The sequence below is a fragment of the Gouania willdenowi genome, chromosome 14, assembly GCF_900634775.1.
Source record: "Gouania willdenowi chromosome 14, fGouWil2.1, whole genome shotgun sequence".
NCBI classification, from domain to species: domain Eukaryota; kingdom Metazoa; phylum Chordata; class Actinopteri; order Blenniiformes; family Gobiesocidae; genus Gouania; species Gouania willdenowi.
The window spans coordinates 12,347,384-12,367,779 of NC_041057.1; the positions used below are offsets into that span (position 1 = coordinate 12,347,384).

Genomic DNA, 20,396 nt, shown 5'->3' on the forward strand with positions numbered 1-20,396 from the left:
GAACAATAAACATGTTTGTGTCTGTTACGCACATTACAGGAGAATCCCTCGGTGGCTTTATTCACAGCAGTGGTCCTACTCTGCTGCAGAGACTAAACAGGCACGAGTAAACAGTGGCCCTTTAAAAAGCGCTTCATTTTCCCCACAGGTACCACCAACACTCCTCCCTTTCCTCTCTCCTCCACCTATCCAACCCTCTCTACACCCCCCCCCCCCCCCAACTCCACCAACATCCCCTGAGATGTATTCTGTACAACCACACCTGTGATCATTTCTCATCTGTGAAGCCTCCAACAACAGCAAATCCTAAGGGACGCTGGGCATATGCCCACAGCATTTGTGAATTGCTATTTTGCAGATGTAGTAAATGCGTATAACATGCATAGATTAAATGTTGTCACGTAAACACTCAAGTAAACAAAGATGTAGATGCACAACCATATGCATTTAGTAATGAGACATGCTTTTTCTGTCTTAGGGGTACTTTGTATATTTTTCATGTAATTTAGCCCCCTAAGAGATTCGTAGATTATTTGATTGTTTAGAGCTGAAAAAAATCCTAGAATAGCTGTAAATTGAAGTAAAATGAAATAAAAATGCATAAAAAGATTTGAAGAATAATGTTTTCCTCTAAGTTCAATTTAGTTGTTAAAAGCTTTTGACTTAAACCTTAGGGAACCATGTTCGAGACACTGGAAGGATTTTAGGGGAGCCCACTGATTCCACAGCCAAATGGAGGGGGTACTTGTGATATGAAGAGGAGGTATGCACCATTTGATAAAAAGGGAAACGTTTGTGAAATACTGGCCGAAGGAAAGTCTAACTCATCTTTGGTGGTTTCAACATTTAGCACAGCTGAAAATGCATCCAAACCACAATGTTCAAAATTAATCGGCAACAAAGTTTCAGTGTCAGAGTTTTATGATCTGATGATGAGATTTGTGACAAATCATTTCATCATACAATACAGCATCCTGTCTTTGTAAAGTTACCATGTCAGACTTACCTGAAGGGTTGGATGTGTCCTCTCCATGTCTCCCCATGTGAGGACCCACACCTGGTCATGTGATTTATCATAGAGTAGCTTCACTGGATACGGATCTGTTGCTATTGCCTAAAGGACATATAGGGAGTGAGGAAGAAGAACCAAATAGTTAGCATGATCCTGATTGTTGATCAAGTTTGAGCTTCCTTGAGCTTCAATCGCTTAAGACATAAATGAACTCCTCCCTAATTTCAGTTTGCACATTTGTTTTTCATACATTTGTGATTCCCTCTTTTCTTTCCAAACAACTGGTTGCTTAAGTGTGCATGAACATGATAAATAAAACCCATTGACTATTGGTTTTCTTGTCTTTTCCCAGCAATTTTAAAAAATATTATTTTTTATCTTTATTCGATAAAAACCCACATGTGAATTAACAGATCACATGAATACACATCTATAAGGAAGGGGAAGTTAAATTCAGCCTTAATGTACGAGCAGAGGTGTGGATGAAGTGTAATATTTGATATATCTATGAATTTTCTAACAGGAAGCATTTGACAGATATTAGATAAAAGACTTGAAGAAATAAAGAAAAGTGCTGGGTGATGGTAGGGTGGAGGAGAAAAGCAAACTAACATGAAACCAAGAAAGACAGAGAGGGGAAATATGCTAAACCTCTGATTTGCTGCAATGTCAACAACAACAACACAATCCATTACCCTGCTGTAGGATGCTGACACCCTCGCCAGTGAAGCAAGACCACAAGCTCTGCACTATGGTTTCAGGTCTCTGCACTGGTCAGCTAACAGTCAGCTCAGAATGTGCTCCTATGTATGAGGAAAAGGTGGAGTGGTTTGGGTAATTCACCTGTGACTGGTTTTCAGGTTGCTTGGTTATGGTAGCAAGGGCAATGCTGGGGTTAGACTCCAATGCATTTACAACATAAAGGGGACAATAAACCTTGTTTTCTAAATGCATTTTGACTTTCTACCAAATGCATCCTTTGGGTCTTAATTGTTCATGGTGATTTTTAAAAGCATTTTTTGGATTATTTGGGGATGACAAAGGATCTAGACTTTACAAGACTATAAGACTCTTTAATAACTTGTTTCATTTTACTATCAGTGTGACTTTAGCATTCCTGATGGTTTTATGTTGGGTTGATTGGCTTATGATGAGCTGGTTGAAAAGTACATATTTAACTTGTATAGCTCTGTAGCACCATCACACTTTTACACATCTCCAGGATTATGATTTTATTTCATTAGTGGTCCATCTATCCTATTGTTTGTTTTTAACTATTGGTTTTAACGTTATCCAATCCTGTTGTTTCGGGATTTGGAACCTTTGTTGATCATCTTTTTGCCTACCTTATTTAAAACTGCTGTCATTTGGTTTAGTTTAGGTTTATGTGTCAATATCGCCATGTCCTCTCACTCTCTTTACTTCATCTTTTTGAAATTAACATAATGGCTATTTTAGATTTGTTTTTCCTGAAAGGAAAATGTGATCTTTAAAAATGTCAACATGTGTAAACGCGGATGGTACTAAACCATTATGTTTAAACAGATCAGCACCGTAAATGAGAAAATCAATTTTGATTTAGCATTTGGAAAAAAAGGATGATTAGTGGGTGGATGGATGAATCCTTTGACAACGTGATGACTCATGCCTGCAGATGGCGGAAGGTGTCATAAATATACTGGAAAATATTTTCTATTAAGTGTTTTTGTCAAACTGTTCAGCCAAAACTGCTCGCTAAAGCCAAAAAACACCAATGGGGCCAGAGCTTCTCTAAGTGACTACATAACTACTGATACTAACCATCTGGCCTACCTCCTAATTAGCTGATGCATCATTTGTTTTCCAGACCCTGAGGGGGGTCGAGGTGGAAACATCTGACAATCCAGAGTCAAGGTTAGGATTGTAACAGAGGTCCATACAGGTGCCAGATCTATTTGTTTTGTGTCAACAACTAATGAGTTAAGACAACTACAAAAATCTACTCATAGATCTGTGATTTTTATGGATGTGAGACATGATTGTTAAAATTTTTTTTTGACTGAGACAAAGGACTAAAAATGCGGTGCACAAACAAACAAAAAAAAAGAAGCTGCTTCCATTAAAAGTCCCAGGATAACTTCAAAATTAGTCTCCAGATTATTTTTCTATAATTCACAGCGTCATGTTTTTATTCTCTTTTTGCAGTGTGATTTACTCTGTAAGCTGCTCTCCTGTCATTCGCTCCACTCTTGCTGTGTCTCTTTTTTCCTTTCACCTTGAGTTGGGTCTATTTTTTCTCATCGAGTCTCTCAGTATAAATGATGCTGACCCTGGAAAGGACCCCAGAGGGATTTAGTCCCTAAACACCCGCTACAGGCATGATAAATGGCGACAGAGGCAGAACCCACCTGGGCACCATATTGTTTCAGGCTCTTGGGGTGCGTTTGATTTATTTTACCATGCATTTGTTATCTCACACTTGTAGCACTGCAGTACTTTAGAAATTCTCTGAGCTGAATGCTAATCACATATTTCGCAAATGTTATTGATTTGATGTAAGTTTCTCTTTGAATTTTTTCTGTAAAATACACGTTTGCATAGATGATTCTAGAAACTTCAGGCTTCAAAATATGTGAGATCTTGGAAAGGACAAAAGGGAACTAAAGCTTGTAAGGGCTATTCTCTTTTTCCTTACTACATTTTTGAGTTTTAAGTTTTACAATTCCTTTAACCATTGAAATACATTCTCAACGAGCCACTCTAACTGCATGTTGTTGCTCTGCCATAACTTCTTAGGTGAAATATTGCAATACTTTGAATCTTTACATGAATGAAAATCTAGATGTTGAGTGGGAAAAAAAAAAAAAAAAAATGACTGGCTTCCCTTTGACTCTTGTCAAGTTGCTGGAGCCACGGACATGCGTTTGTTAGTTAGGGTGTTTAAAATTAGAATAGACACTGGGGACTCTATACTATGCAAATAGCTGTGGCTTATTAACCCGAAGGGTTAGCAGTTCCATTCCCACATCTTCCAAGTCATTGGTTAAATTAGGGATGCCCCAATCCTGATCACGTTTACATGGGAACTCTAATTTGTCTTTAAAGCAGAATAAAATTTCCTCTTTAAACTGACCTTGTAAACACTTAATTCCTAATGCTAATTTAATTCCGAATTATACTTAAATCTGATTTAGGTGGCTGGTTTATTCCGATTTTAATTCTGAATTAGATAATTGCTCTTGCTTAAATCCGCTTTAAGTTATTTCGTAATAACTTAAATAATAATCCAAGATGGCTGCCCAGACAAGAGCAGAGACTATTTATTTATAAGAGCCTCAGAATACATGGATACAATGTGAAAAGATTGGATGAACGAAAGCAATAATATGCAGACTTCCACACCGACACAAACTTATTAAACACACACAGACCTTGGTAAATGTTTTACTGGGCTTTTTACCAGTGATTAGTTCCTATCTCCCTTCCACTCTGCGGTCCAAATTGAAACCGTATGTTATTGTCGAGCTAGTGCTTCAAAACTACAATCAAATTAAAAGTGAAAACAGTAATCAGTGGTCTACTGTGTTACAGCCGGCAATAAAAAGCATGTTGTGTTTTTCCCGATAGACGTGATACGTCAAGTTCATCCACTGTCCAATCAGAGCCTTCCCAAACCCCAGACCTACAGTATAGCAGAATTAACTGAAGCCGAATAAACTACTTTTCCATGTAAACCTCAATTTGGGAAATACCATTTCCATGTAAACACGAAGACTGATACTGGTATTGGGTATCGGTCTAATACCACACTAATATACACCAATACCAGGAACCGATAACCATTGCATCCAATGACTTTGAATGGTAGTCTTTCATTTCTGTTGTGTTTTTTGCAATTGGTCACCAGAGGGACCTATTTTCCCATTTTATTTTAAATGTCAGTTTTATGTATTTATATTATTAAAAATGTTTTCATATGAATTAGTTCTGTCTAATATATTGTTGTAACAATTAGAGAATAAAATACAATATGTCTTCCAATGCATTGCATTTTGCGTAATAGTTTTTTGTGTTTGTGGTACAAGTATCGAGACTTGGGATCGGCAAGTACACATACCCAAGTATTGGTATTGTATCAGAATGTGAAATGGTGGCATCCATGAACGGTGCATCCATAGTTAATATGAATGTTAATGTTTCAGTGAGTTGATGATGCTCAAAGAGGGTGTTGGCTAAAACTGGTAGCTAAGCTTCTGTCAGGTGGCCCAGACATAAAAATGATTTCTGTCCAAACTTTGAGTTTCTCTGATGAAGCCAAAGCCAATATAATGAGCAAAGGTGATTGATGAATTCTTCCTCCCAACAAACTTTGATATTTCAACATTGAGAAGGAAAATAAAAGTATGCAGTCAATGACTTCAAGTCTGTTTTTTGGGGTTTAAAGTTGAGGCTCTGCTCTGACAACCTCCACCACCCACCTGCACCACCTTCTGTGCTTGAATGTCTACAACCAGCAGCCGACTCTGGAGGGGCTGGGTCACGTAGATGTACTTGTCTCTGATGTTGACTGCTGAGGACCACACGCAGTGTTGCGGTGACACCCCTTCACCTTTAGGGCACATCTCCTCCTGCAGAGAACAAAGGCGATGAGAGACAGTGAGGTGCAATAGAGGGTAGAGAGAGTTGATTGTACAGAGTGGTGCATTTTGTGTCTTCATTTAAAATTGGAAGTTGTTAAATGCTTTAAATTTTGTGTATTGAATATGTATTAATAAATAGTAAAGGTATAAGGTAACTCTCGCAAAACAGTATAGGGAAAAGGAGAAATATTTAGGTTACTGAATAATTTCATTGTGTTTAATTTAAGTTACACATTTTTTCTTTGTGTATAGACTTGATTATTATTGACCCAGTTCATGATAATAGCTTGTTAAACCGAGTTTGCATTGCTAAAAGAAGGAACTTTAAAAAAATCCTCCAAAAAATCCAAACTGAACCAACAGAACCGCACAGATTTTGATCTCCTTTTAGCATAACTGTTTACATTGGTTGGTTGATGCCATCATTTACTTAATATGCTGACTTATATCAACTCTGTAAATGTACAGCTGACTGGTCTGCTGCCAACATGACTGAAATCTGAACACCAGCATGTGTTCATGCGTGCATTGTTTGTGTGCATGCTTGTTTCCACCTTTTCTGCACTGCACTAAAACAGGGAAACTGCTCTCTCTAGCAGGACCTGGCTAACTTGACGCTTATTAGGGTTGCATTGATCTCTAATACTGTTACAGGCCCCTGCATTGTGCAGAGAACACGTAACTTTTATCATCCAAGTCTATTTTATCTGGGGGAGGACTGTTCTCAAGTGGATTAAAAACCTCGGGGCCGCTGCCATAGACTTTATGGACTCTATTGTTGTAAGCTGTTAAGTAATGGACACAAGTAATCCAATTGTTTTAGTGAGGTGGTGAGTGGGTGTCACTGAATAGGCCTTTAGTGCAATTTTATTGTTCAGTTTTAAACATTCTCGCACAGTAGTATTTCCAAACATTTGCTGTTCTACTTTAGTTACCAGAGTAAAAATTATCTAGTCTAACCAAAGCTAATTTTATTCATTTTGATGTCCTTTTATTTAACCTTATATTATCAAAACTGATTATATATTTCCGATATGATACTGAACCTTAACTATTGACCAAGACCCATGCAATATCACCACATGTCATACGTACTTTTATTACCATATTTTTTTTTTTTTGTAGTGAGTGTTAGAAAATACTTTATCAGGTGATATTACTCTGAGAAAAATAGTCAGCAACAGTAGGTATGAGGAAAAACTGACCTATTTATTATTAGCCAATGGGTTACATAGATTTTATCCTCAAACATATGAATATTCTTCAATTGAATAAAGTAAATAAAAAAAACCTGAAAAATATCCTGAATAAATCCAATAAAAACAATGTTATATTGGAGATTTTAGACGGGACACCCTTTTTTTTAACTTTATTTGTAACTGAAACTACTCCACTTTAAACTCTGAAGTGAGTTTTAATTGTTAGCAATTCTGCTATGTTTTTGTATTAATACACATGTTCTATTAGTATATCATTTGTAAATAAATGTTCTGTAGTAAAGTCAGAATTCAGCGTAAATGATTCATTCTATAAAACAATCACGTTTGAAGGTGGACTTACATAGGTAGCCACGATCCTCTCAGTGCGCTTCATATGTCTGCGTATTTCACATTCACTGGGCTGAAGAACTGTAATACCCTCATCAGAAAACACATAGAACATGTTTCCCACACTAAGCCCTAAAAAGACAAGACAGTGAGAAAATAAAATGAGAAAGCTTTTCATGAAGCAGCAAATACATAGAGGAATGTAGAAAGCTCGTATTGGTAGCAGAGATAGACAGTTGGTTTTGACAATGCCTTTAAACACACGTCAACACTACAGCCATAGCAGGTAGCACCCAATGAAAGACACTGTCAATGTGAGAGGAAATTTCACATCACATCTGTTTGGCAGAAACAGCTGCTCATGAGTTAGCATTGATCAAGAGCTCACGTTGGATGAGCAACAAGCTGTCACAAATCTATGGCAGATGTGCAGCTCATTAGCAAACAATTGGCGATCAATTACAGGAAGTGAACGCAGACAGAATCTGTTTGTTTTTTTATTTAACGATGGACTTGTCGGCTTGTCATGACATTGTGTTTCCTCTGTCACGTCATGAGCACAGCATACCAAACTACAACATTGTTTTTGGAAAATTGTGAATTGTGCAAGCATGCTAAACACAAACACTGTTACACATGCAGACACAAACAATGTGCAATTCACTCATTAAATGAGGCAGAACTGTGCTTTAAACCAGTGGTTCCCCATCTTTTTTGTCCCGTGTACCTCCTTTGCATTTTTGTCAAATCATGTGTACCCCGTCTTCATATCATTTTTCATTAAAGAAACAATGGGCTCTCCTAAATACCTAACTGTGCCTCAGACATTGGTTTCCTATTGATTAATCTACAAATTCAAAACAAGTGGAATTTATGTGACTTTTATGTCATGTAAGTAAATACAATCGCCTTTGTAAAGTGTAGCAAATGATTGTGTCCTAATGTCAGAAGCAGGGTTGGGGTCAATTATAATTGCAATCGCGTAAGTGATAAATAATTACAATGATGGCGTAATTATAATTGGAATTTGAAAAATGTGTTGCTGTCTTAATCATAATTAAATTGTAATTGACTTTTGATAATTGACTTGGTATTTGTAATTGCCAAGAAAATTCTATAAAAAATATCAATTATAATTGAACGCAAACCTGTTCTACACATACAGTATGTAGTTAATAATTATTAAAACAGGTTTTATATCAACTTTTCCCACCTTTTAATAAAAAAAAATGAAGAAAAAATCTAGGGGTATAATGACACAAAAAAGGATCAGATGCCCACACCAAATATATTAATACCTATACTATCATTGATTAGGAATCCTAACAAGGTAATCAGTAGAAATTAGATGAAATATGTGTATTTAGTGCATTATACAGCTTAATTAGGACACGTTATCATAAGAGATGCTAACAAAAGTGAACTTTTACTACAATATTTATTTCAGGCTCAGTAATTGCCATTAATTGTAATTGAACTTTAGCAATTACGAACATACTTGTAATTGGAAAAATAATTGTAATTTAATTGTTATTAGGAAAAGACGCTGGTCGCTGTAATTGTAATTTAATTGTAATTGAACATGAATAATTGGAGACATTATTTTAACTGAAATGTGATAAAATGGCATCTACAGCATAAAAAAACCCCCTGTTTTAATAAATTATGAGAAAATATTGTATTTTATTGAGCAACAGTACTGTTAGTTTGTGGTGAATTTGTCTCAGAAATATCCTAAAAAGGAACTAGGAGCATTTCCTGATTATTTTTTATTGTTAAATCTTTCTGAGTACCCCCTACAATGTGCTCCTGTACCCCTAGGGTTACACATACCACTGATTTAAAGTGAACCCTAATGCTTACAACCAACTATCAACTTCTTAAACTTGTGTTGTCAAATCTCATGGGGAGGTCATGTATGTATAACGGATTAGATTGGAGGGTTTTCCAGCACAGCAGTGAGACTCGCTCCACTTGTGGTAATGCTAATATGATTATACCACATGAAGCATAAACTAAAGATGGATTCATGCACAGTGAAAAAATAACTGTGGTTTCTCCTGGGCTATAGGGTTCTTTGCAGACAACAACATTAGTGCTGCCCCCCCCCACCCCCACATCCCCACACCTTACTCTGGGCATGCAAGTTAGGAGAATAAGTGTGCAACGTTCTCAACCACTAGGCAGCAATCCACATGAAGCATCACATTCTGGCTGAATAACTTGAACACTGTCAAGTATTACCTTCCTCTCGCCACAGAATATTTGCCACTGCAGGATCAGCCATTGAGAAGCAGAAAAGGAAATGAGGGGAAGGAAAGCAGAGGAAAACATTAATTTACTTAGACAACATAAAAGAGATGTCTTTCAAGAAACATTTCTTTTACATAACATCCAGACTAAACCGATTTGACAGCTACAAAATGTTCCACTCGGCTGTTGACAGCTTCATATTTCCTCTTAAATTAAGAGATCACTTTTGTCTGGAGAGACGAAGAGGCATTGATTATTCTGTTTAATTTGCTGCAATGAGCCCTTTCTGAGTGGCGATTGTTAATATGATGCAAACCGATGAAAGTCGAGATATTAGGGAAAAGTTAAATATAGAGATGCATAGAAATGAAAATTCTTAGTCGAAAACGAGGAAACTAAGGTCGGAAACCGAGCTGAAATAAATTATTATGCCTATTATTGCATTTATTGCTCAGACTGTACTAATAACCTCACTGAAATCAAGGGCATGCAATTGCATAAATAGTAAAAGTTTCAAAGAATAAATCAAATAAAAAATAGATGGAAAAAATATGTATTTAGCAGTGACCTTCCAACAATGCACAATATGAAATAAAATGGAAAATAAAGCTACATTAAATATTAATTACAGTCCTGTAACTGACTGGGGTGCTGAGAGTCTCGTAGAAACACAAAGTGCATTTAAGTTCTTGCTAAAGCACTGCTTTTCTGTTTTATCACAGTGAAGTGTGTTCCTGACAGTCTCTCACTGTCGTCGCTCTGATCTCCTTCTGCACGTCTCCAAGCAGCTTCTCCACATCTATTGTAGCATTTACGGTGCTTGATTCCCACATCCAAGTAATGATCTTTATAACCTGCATCAAGTTCAGTCACAATGAAGTTCAGAGGATTTCGGTGAAACATGCGCTGACAGACTCTAAAGCCTCATTTATGCTACTGACATGTAGTCAGGATTTTTTTGGATAACCACAGAAAAAATAAAATCACCGGCACTCTCAGCTGTGCCATGTCGGAGAACTCCCACAGCCATTTATCATTTTAAAACAACTGAGTTGAAAAATTATTGCAAATATCACATTTTTAAGACTTACGGGTCTTTTTGGCTGAATCCTCAACAAACAAAGAGGAAATATCCTCGTCCACTCCCACTTCGTTCTTGGCAATGCAGGTGTAGGCGCCGGTGTCCTCATACCGAACACTACCGATGAAGAGCTCACTGCCATTTGCTAAAAGAAACATGAATATATAAAATCAAAGCCTTAATAGGTGAATACTGGAAACACACACTTACTGTCTATAAACTCATCAGTGTATGATATCCATATTGATTCAAAGTAAACCTTGAAAATGAATAAAGACAAATGTATTTACTGAGCTGAACTTGCAATGAGATGAACCCATAAAAAGTTGTGGTTTCCAGCCTCCAGTAAAGCAAACCATGCTGCGATTTTATCAGTGTGAAGTAAAGTTCTTAAGTTAGGCTCGACATCAGTTTCAGCACTTCATTTGCATTCACATTTATTTCTTGTAACGTACGCTTTTGTTAAGTTGTTTGCCTGACATGTACGTCAGGTGCAAAACTGTTTAAACTAAATTAATGATTTCTTCAAACACAGAATAATCCAACCCAGTCGTTTTGTTGGCTTACTTCTTTAATACGTCTATGCTAAATATCTGTCACAGACAAATATTTATAACTGCAAAATGAATTGAGCATCAAGTTCTTTGGAACTGTTTAAGATTCTAAAGGGGGTCATATGAAACAGCGAAGAAACTGTTATAACGCTAAATGAATAAATACAATATAACAGCACATCTGACAATAGATTTGGGTTAGTGTTTCCCATCATGTAAGGAAGGGGTTTTAAATATCACTTATTCGCTGTAAGCTAGAAAGTCCCTAACTTGCTTTTAGTCTTCACACAATCAATCAGTGCAAACCCAGCAGACTGTGCAGAATGTTTTTGTAGATGATATGATTAGTTTGGGCATAACAAATTGTCCCTCAAAACACAGATATACAGTATACGGCTCAGGTTGTAAGAAGCCTGTCATGGATGCAGTCGACTTTTAGTAAAACAAGTCTGTGAAGATTCTCAGTCACCCAGGTCATGTTGACTCTGGCAGCTCAGTTGAGGTAACTGGACTTGAAGTTTTGCTCGAAGATGTTTTTACTTCTCATCATCTAAGAGGCTTCTTCACTTCTGAGACTGACTAGATGTCCACAGTATCAATCCCTGACTCCAAACTAGTCCAAACTGTGTATGTATATATATATATATATATATTTTTTTTTTTTTTTTAAAGAAAAATTGCAATGAAATTTGCCATCTGGATTTGATCTGGATGAAACTCAGTGGGGTAATCAACCCAAAATAACTGATTCAAATTTCATGAAGATTGGTCAATTACAAAACGAGATAAGACTTTTTAAAATTTTTATGAAAATGATCAAGAAACAGTATATTGATATTGATCCTCTCCAAAATGTAATGGAATCTTTCAATTGCGTAAGGTAGGGGTGGGGGAAAAAAATCAATTCACACAAGAATTGCAAATCTAATCATCCACAATTATGAATCAATTCATAAACTTCAAAAATTGATTTTTAAAATTGATTTTATTTTTATTTGTTTCAAGAAAAACTCTGATTCGGAAGATCAGCTTAGAGTCTTTTCTCAGGAAACACTGTAAACTGAACATACAAATACATATTAGTGTTCTAATAAATAGAAAATACCACTATATGAAAAGTCAGCTAGCTTCATGCTAACGTCTATGGGAAAACCCATGTATATGCTCATGCTACATTTACCATGATCGGCGGTGATTTATATAGACACCAAGATGGTGAATTCCGACTACTACGGCAATAGTGTTAGGTCAAAACACGCAAACTCACCCAGACCTTTACAGTATATGACACGATCCCAACAGGAAACATCAACCCCGACTTTCAATGTATTACATAGACAACACACGGAGAGTGTGTTTTTATTTGTTTAGCATGAATAAATATTACTTTTTGACTTAATTTTGCCTTTGTGTGATTACATCATTGGAATCTGTTTATTTAAAATTATCTCATACAAACAGTATTGTTTTGATGTCATAATTTGCCTTAACACATGATACATTGTATCAATTTTTGAATCGAGAATCGGTTAAAACGAGAATCGATTTTGAATCAAATCGTGAGACAAACAAAAATTCACATCCCTAGCGTAAGGTCTATCTTTGGTTAAAGTTTTGTCAAAATCTAAAATGTAATGCAGATAAACAAATAAAGAAATGCTGGTAAAGTAATTATGGCTAAAGTAATTATGGGATTATTTAATATAAATGTGAATGACCATATAATGCTACATGTCTTGTACTCAGATGTTTACTGTACACCCAGTGCAATCATTCCGTGTCTGTAGTTAAGGTTGAGGTGATGGGTGATGGTGAACACACAGAGGCCATCATCAGAAGCAGCTTCTCTGATGTTTGTTGTGCCATGGAGCTGTGTGATGTGTACAACTGCTCTCTGATCCTTCCTGTAGCACTGGATGGATTACATCTTGCTGGTGTATCACAGTGGAGCTCCCACAGGCAGAGAGAAAGCCCTTTTCAACTTCAATGAGAGCCACTGACACCAAACGTCCAGGCTATCCTCTGCTTCTGTGCAATTTTTTGTTTTTCTCTTTCTTTCAAATCAATTTCACATATGGACAAAACACAACTCAGACTTTTGTTTGGATTGATTTAAAATATTGTCAGCGGAAATATTTTGCGAAATTTGAACGGAAATGTAACCTAACAATGCTGACTTGTATGTTTGAAATGAAAGCTACATCGTGATCAGCTCAATGAAATGGAGCCCTGACGACTCTTTGTTTTCTGATTTAGCTTCTATTACCGTGTGGATGCTGGCGTCTTTGCTCTTTCAGTCTCGTATGGATTTGATTGCGTGCTGCTAAACTGCTCCACACAGATGGATTACTCTAAAGGTGAACGGGACATGTCATCTGACTCAGCAGCTCCTGTTAGCACTGCTGAGCTTTAAAGTACCTTTTAGCTGGCTGTTTTATTTCATTTTTTGCAGCCCCCCCGTGGCTCACGCTTACAAAGTCAGGTAGTGTAAATAAAAGAGAGCCCAGATGCAATTCACAGAGGAACTGGAAGGGATTAAACTTTGGTGCTGGTGCAGTGTTTCAACAACACTATCTGACACTTCTCATTAATATGAAGTATACTTAAGAAACACTCTGGATTGACACGCAGCATAGAACAGAAATGTAATGACACCTGTGCTGAGACCACAGTCTAGAAATGTTGCAGAATAAAGTTTTAATATGCTAAACAAAAAAGGAAATGGTTTTTAAGAGGCACTGGGTCAAAATATTTGCATTACATCTGGGAGAACTGGGTTGACTTACTGGTTGTGGGCGGAAAGGCATTAGATGTGAACATAAATACTGTCGATTCTGCAAGTTGCAAATAAGCCAATGTGGTAAAACCTTCTGAAAAGGATGCAAATTAATTTAATGCATTGTATTTTATGCACAATATTATTATTTGCTCATATTTTAAAAGCTAATAATGAAACAAGCAGATTATTAGATATTGGTATTGATAATTAGTTTTTTATACGGATGTAAGAGATGTTAGTCATATGTGTGTGCAGAAATATTTGGTTTTAACGCAAACAAATTGCAGTGAACACGTATAAACTGTTACTTTAAAGATCTAAGCTGTAGCTTTCACTTTAATGGTTGATGGTCTTAGCACTATAATATTCTGCTTCTTCCACAAAATTAATGTGATGCTAGGACAAAAGCTCTAATGTTGAACATTAAGCTTTTGGCACAGATTGCTGCTTTGTGCTGCAAAGGCTAAAACTAGATGGTTTCAGCAGCACTTGATTTACATTCACTGTTTTTGTTCGAATACCAACTCACAACAGTGGCTGTTGAGCTGTGGTTCACAATCTGTATAAACTTTATATGGTATGTCCCTGTGTGGCTTCATTTAAGTGGAATAAATCATGATGAGGCCAGACTGGGAGGTAAATATATCCTCAAGCTTGTTTCTACTATCAGAAGTCTTTGAGAAATTGAAACAGTTCCCATAGCTGCCTATGCTTACATTAGATCAAACTCATGTTAGTTTAGGGGCCGAATACAAAGCAGTTTGATCTCGAGTGGGCTGCAGATTTCAGGTGGGAAGAAAAGACCAATTTTAACATTGTTGTGTAGTAGTTTACACTTCCACATAAAACTGATGTATGCAATGTGCATGGGAACCAACAATATCCGATATATAATGGATTTCAGTACTCCCTGCAGGATCTTCACTTCCTAATCCATGAATGTTTGACTCGTTTTGGAGGAAATTTGTGGAAAATTTCAGGATTTTAGATTTTCTTGTTCACAATGTGACTGCTGTCATCTGATATAGGCACAGGGAAAAATGCAAACCCCTGGAAATATTGTTTAATAAAATGTATGTATTTGGATGGATATCTACAACTGAATTAGTTGGTAATATACACAATGATTAATGTTTAAATCCCCAGGCTTTAGACTGTAAATAAGTTGTTGTTGCAGTGCTGATGTGCCGAACCTTAGAGAAGTATTGAGGTGACTAGTTTCGGTAATGATCCACCCACACAGCCAGTATACTTCCCCTTAACATGAACCTGTCTATAAGAAAATAGGTTGGGTGTCATTTTGCTCTTGCTCTTTGCCATTAACATTTCATGTGCCCTTTAGAGAGTTTTTTTTTAATGAATCCAGATTTAATCAACTTAAGAGATGCAAACCAATAGAAACATGAAGTCTTACTAAGAAAGGAAAGAACAGGACCTTCGTTGTGATGTTATGTAGGTAATAATAATGCTGTGGCTCTACTCTGCAGTGTGTTTAACACACACAGCTACACTGCACCACCCCTAAAATAAGCAACACTTCTCACCTATGAGAGAGAGCTGTTTGGAGGATCTCGGCTGCAGATCCATGCCGTTTTTCAGCCAGAGAAGCTTGGGATTTGGGATGCCGTCGGCATGGCAATGGAGGCTGGCAGATACACCGGGCTCTTGGGCCTGTGTCTCCGGGTAGACCAGGATCACTGGAGGGACTGGACGCAGTGAAAGAAGCAAACAGGGAGGGAGTGGAGAAGAAAACATAATTAAACACTGTTTCATGGTAGACTGTAAGACTCGGGGGAATATAACACAAACACACTAGCAGTAGGCAGAGAGGAATTTCTTCCACCCCAGCATGGAATATACTCGCAAACAACAAGAATCCAAAAGCTCTAGGGCTGCTTCATTACAGCTCGAGTCCTCCATGAAAAAGATGTTGGCTGTATCGACCACAGGGGAAGCAGCCACAAATTAATGTGGAGAAACGGAGAGATAGATATGAAATATGTAGTAATAGTTTTTATGAAATGGTAGGTGGGTTTTTGGATTACAGTGCTGGGCACTTGCACCACTTTTAATCAACTCCCAAATCATGACTGTCTCATCTTACAAGAGATCAGTCACCTCTTCTATTCAACTTATGCAGTGGCTCCTCAATCCTCATGCAATATTAATTTCTGTCTTGTTATTCAAGTATCTAGGGTTATCCCTTTCACCTATAGGTCCAACCAGATTTGGGATCTTTGAAATATGCTTTTAATCAGAATATATGTGTAAAAGTGTAATTACTCACTGGATTCTGTGAACTAAATCATGCAGGATTGGAACTTTTTTTTCAAATGGATGTTCTTAAAGATATATTATGTCATAACCTTTGAAAAATCAAAGCCTCCAATGTAGGTAATTATTCTGAGTGAGTCAGCACATTTAAGTTCAAAAGGCCAAAATCAAAGAGGTCTATTTTCTTTAGGTGGTTTGCCTTGGTCGTAATGCAATATATCCGTGGGGCATGTGTGACCCTGGGGAACATGCTTTTTTTTGCTGTACAAGAGTAAAGTGTAATTGCACATCCACTACTGTAGGCGGCTGTGGCGCCTCACGTGTGTGTGTGTGTGTGTGTGCGTGTGTGCGTGTGTGCATTCTATTAGAGACCATAGAGCAGAGGTTCCCAAACTTTTCAGCTTGCGACATACAATATATATTCTCTTGGTCCTCGAAACGAGGGTAACGCATGCGCTCCAGAGACATTGAACCCGCTCTCTGGGTGATGGCCAGAGCGAGACCGCCAGCGCAGAGTGGTTTTTCGTTTCTGATGGATGGCAAACCGGGTCGCAGCCTGGTTGGTGCACACGCAGCCCCACGGACCGCGGCGTATCACCAACGAGCGCGTCCACGGCGAGCCCGTTGCTTGACGGGGGAGGCCGAGTTCCCAGGGTGACAGGTTACACCTCAGTCACGCTGATAGACACTTGTTTTTTTTTTAGCAAAAATGTGCCGAATGTTGCAATCATCCCGCTTAGTGAATGCTACTCCAGGAAACCAGCAAACACTGTTAGCATCATGTGATTTAAGGTAGCATTGGAGCTGATACTGCCTGCAGCATTAGACATGGTCTCTGTCATGCTAGAGGAAGCAACTGCTGCAAAAATACAATTTAATGAAGCAACTGACAGCAACACAGACTGTTTATTTATTGCTTATGTACGTTTTGACATGACAAACTCCTTGTGTTAGGATCTGAGTTTTTGTCAATCAGCACAAACTGTTTTATTCATATTTTCTTCTTCCTAGGGGTGACGTGACAGAAAATAATTGAGAAGCACTGCCATAAAGTCATATATCATGGTAAAGTTGCACTGATGTGACGCTATGGCAACTCTAATCAAAATGAGCTCAGCTCCTTATCTGTCAAGCCTTATCTGTCAAGGAAACTTAACTCAGACTTTTTTATTGAAATTGTTACCACATTATTGGTAAAATCATCATAATCAAGGGTCTAGTAGTGATAAAATGATTTATTGGTGAAAATGGCTTTTTCTGTAGTAGAATATTGTTTTTAAATATGATTTTGTATTATATAAAGACAAACTAGTTGAAATAATGACAAATCTAAAGTAAACTGTCATAATCACTGTGGTGTGTGGGTGTGTATACGTGTGTACATCTTTGTACTTGTGTGTTAGTGGGCAGGGAGAAACAGAGATGAGGTTATTCAGGTAAGGACTGTGTGGTTGACTGCAGGAGGCAGTCTGTAGAACTTGCATGCCTGCACCCTGCTCAGTACTCTCTGGTCTCCTTTGCCGACTTTGGACTATTGATACTCAGGATAGGAGAACTGAAATAGACCGAAATCTGTAACCTGTGACTAAGCTGTCTGTGTGCTACCGTCCAATTTGCTATATGAGTCAGTTTATTACTGCAGTGATGAGGGTAGGGGTGCTTCCAACATTTCAATGATGACTTCTAATCATTTGTGACCAAAGCTGGCAAATGGTCTCTCAGTTCGACCCTTCCACTGTAGAGAAAATAGATTTCAAAGTGGTTTTCTTCAAAATGATCCCTCTTTGTTTTTTCTTATTTCATAAAAGTTCAAGTTTTAAACTACTGTACATGCTCGATGTAAAACAAACCCATACTGTATACGAGATTAATTTTGTGATTTAAAATATCTTGTTGTTGACATTTGCAAACAACAGTAGGGCTTACGATGGGTCATTCAGTCTGTCAATCAGCCTTGACTGTTTAGTTCAGTGGATTAGTGTTTACAGAGAGCTTTTATCATGGCTGTTTCACAAGTCACGGAGGTCAGGTCAGTGCAGTGCAGATTGCATTGTCTTCAATGTTAACGTGACTTTAATTTCATTTTATAAGTTTTTAAAAACATTACAGATCTTCAGCCATTTCAGGGGCTGCACAGAATTTTTATTTAATATCGAACTCCATTGATAAAGATGATGTCCAGAAACTTTGAGGCTGCATTTCTCGGAAAACTAGAAACTATTAAATGTCTTTTCCAAATGTTCTCATGTTAATATGCACCAAGTTACATATTTGAAAGCTTAAATATGAGCACAGTCAAATTGCAAGGCTTCAAACCAGCTTTAGTCACATTTTTTTTAGAAATAAACCTTGGGCACTAACTATAGTATCACATATTTTTCTTTAATTATAACATTTTTTCCATTACCTGTCTCTATGACTGGGATTGAATCAAATGTTCTAGTTATAGATCCTCATTATCCAAACATGAAGTAGGAAAAGAAAAACTCCTAAAGATGTTGAACAGCCAAAATAACCAAAATGTGTTTTAAGACCCATATACAGTAGATTATATAAGAAATGAGCTACTACTGACCATTCACCTGCAGCACATGTGTCTGATAGAGATCTTCATAGCCATATGCATGGCAGCTGTAGTTCCCCATATGGATGGTGGTCACTTTGGTGATGTACAGGGAGCCATCATCCCCAAAGTCCTGTAGCACAGGGAAGAGACAGAAGAGCACATTAAACTAAAGGCTCATAACACCAAAATGGAAAGGAGAGTAAGAGCAGTTGATTTAGAAGAGGGGACTCGGGTGAAAGAATGCCTGAGGAGAACATCTACAGGGAGTGTTGTTGGGGTAAAGAAGGTGGGTTGATTGAATACATATGGATGCTTCAGAATAAGAAAAAGGAGGCAGGCCCAGCAGGACGTGATGGGCAAAGACAAGAGGGGAAAAGAATGATGTGAAAAGAAAGTTAGACCATGAATCAAAGGTTTCCCTGTTGAGCCAAAGCAGGCGTTGGGGAATTTGACGCTCGTCTACCCCCTCATCACGCTGCCTCAGCCTGATAAATGGCAAGGGTTAAAAATATAAAGCCCATTAGGGTGATGAATAGGGGTGGATGCTGTTGGTGCAGCATGCAGCAGTCACCAGGGGGTTCCAGCCACAGTTTAGAGAGGATTAAGGCATTAAATAGTTTGATGTCCCAACAAGAGGCAGAGCAGATATTATGACAGGAAAACCACAAATAGATGCATTCTTTTTCTCATCCGATTGATGACAAGTGGTGCCTTAGTGGCTGGTAAAATAAGAGCAATTTTTTTCTATAAAACAGAAAAACAAGACTGTGAAGTTTTTAAAGTTTATACTTTACAATGAAGTACATCAGAAGGGAAAAGTGATCCTATATCCTATAAATCAAAATGCTTTAATAGTCGTGGGGCAAAATAAGTCATCAATGGAAGGAGATTTTTCTTCCCACTGTCGCTAAATGCTTGTTCATGTGGATCTTGTTGGGTCCTTTTTCTTACTATGGACTTTATATTTTGTTAAAGCGCACTGAGATGACTTTGTTGTAATTTGCGCTATATAAATAAAGTTGAGTTTAGGGATCAAAGAAAAGAGAGACAGGCACAAAACTGGGTTTACCAATACATGATATGCAAATCTTACTGCAAATATAATTGAATGATATCATGTCAAATTAGATAAAATCAATTCGTGTTTAAATGGATTTAGGCTGCTCATCTACTCTTTTGCATTCCATTGCAGAAAAAACATCTGTGTACCATGTAAAAGAAAAGCACTCAGAGGGGCGGGTTCACTAAGATCTGAAATAAAAGGTGGTAAACCAGGTGCGTCCCTCAATCCTTTGGTGGCGCTGTTTGCTCACCTGCTGTTGGAAAATCACTAACATTGCGGCACTAATAGCTGCGAGTATAGACGTGGTTCAGACCGCCCTATTTATTTATTTATTTATTATTTTACAGGTGTGGCCCACTTGACATCAAATTGCGCTGGATGTGGCCCTGAGTTAAAATAAGTTTGACACAGCCTGTGATAAAGTGTAAAGTGACTCTGTCCATTCAAAGTCACTCAATCAAGTCAGTGAATCAAGTCAATTATAGAGCTTTTTTTGTGTATTTGGCTGCTCTTTACTTCATCATTGAGTCAACAAAACCATCTGAGATTGTGTTGTTTCCAGTGAGTCAGCTGACCAAAATCACTGAACTATTTAAGTATAAGCAGCATTCTATTGAGTCACCTGATCACCGTCAGCAAACAGGAACA

At 37.6% G+C, this 20,396-nt stretch overlaps 1 protein-coding gene across 1 annotated transcript in view; it reads right to left on the reverse strand.

Annotated features, from left to right (window-relative positions):
- fstl4 (follistatin-like 4) overlaps window positions 1-20,396 on the reverse strand; it is a 181,089-nt gene that overhangs the window by 8,048 nt on the left and 152,645 nt on the right. The window contains exons 8-14 of the mRNA XM_028466914.1: window positions 18,695-18,815; window positions 15,390-15,551; window positions 10,523-10,657; window positions 9,423-9,449; window positions 7,192-7,310; window positions 5,470-5,619; window positions 1,007-1,114 (exon numbers count right to left, since the gene is read on the reverse strand). Coding sequence (XP_028322715.1) covers window positions 1,007-1,114; window positions 5,470-5,619; window positions 7,192-7,310; window positions 9,423-9,449; window positions 10,523-10,657; window positions 15,390-15,551; window positions 18,695-18,815 — 822 coding nt within the window. The remainder of the gene's footprint in view (window positions 1-1,006; window positions 1,115-5,469; window positions 5,620-7,191; window positions 7,311-9,422; window positions 9,450-10,522; window positions 10,658-15,389; window positions 15,552-18,694; window positions 18,816-20,396) is intronic.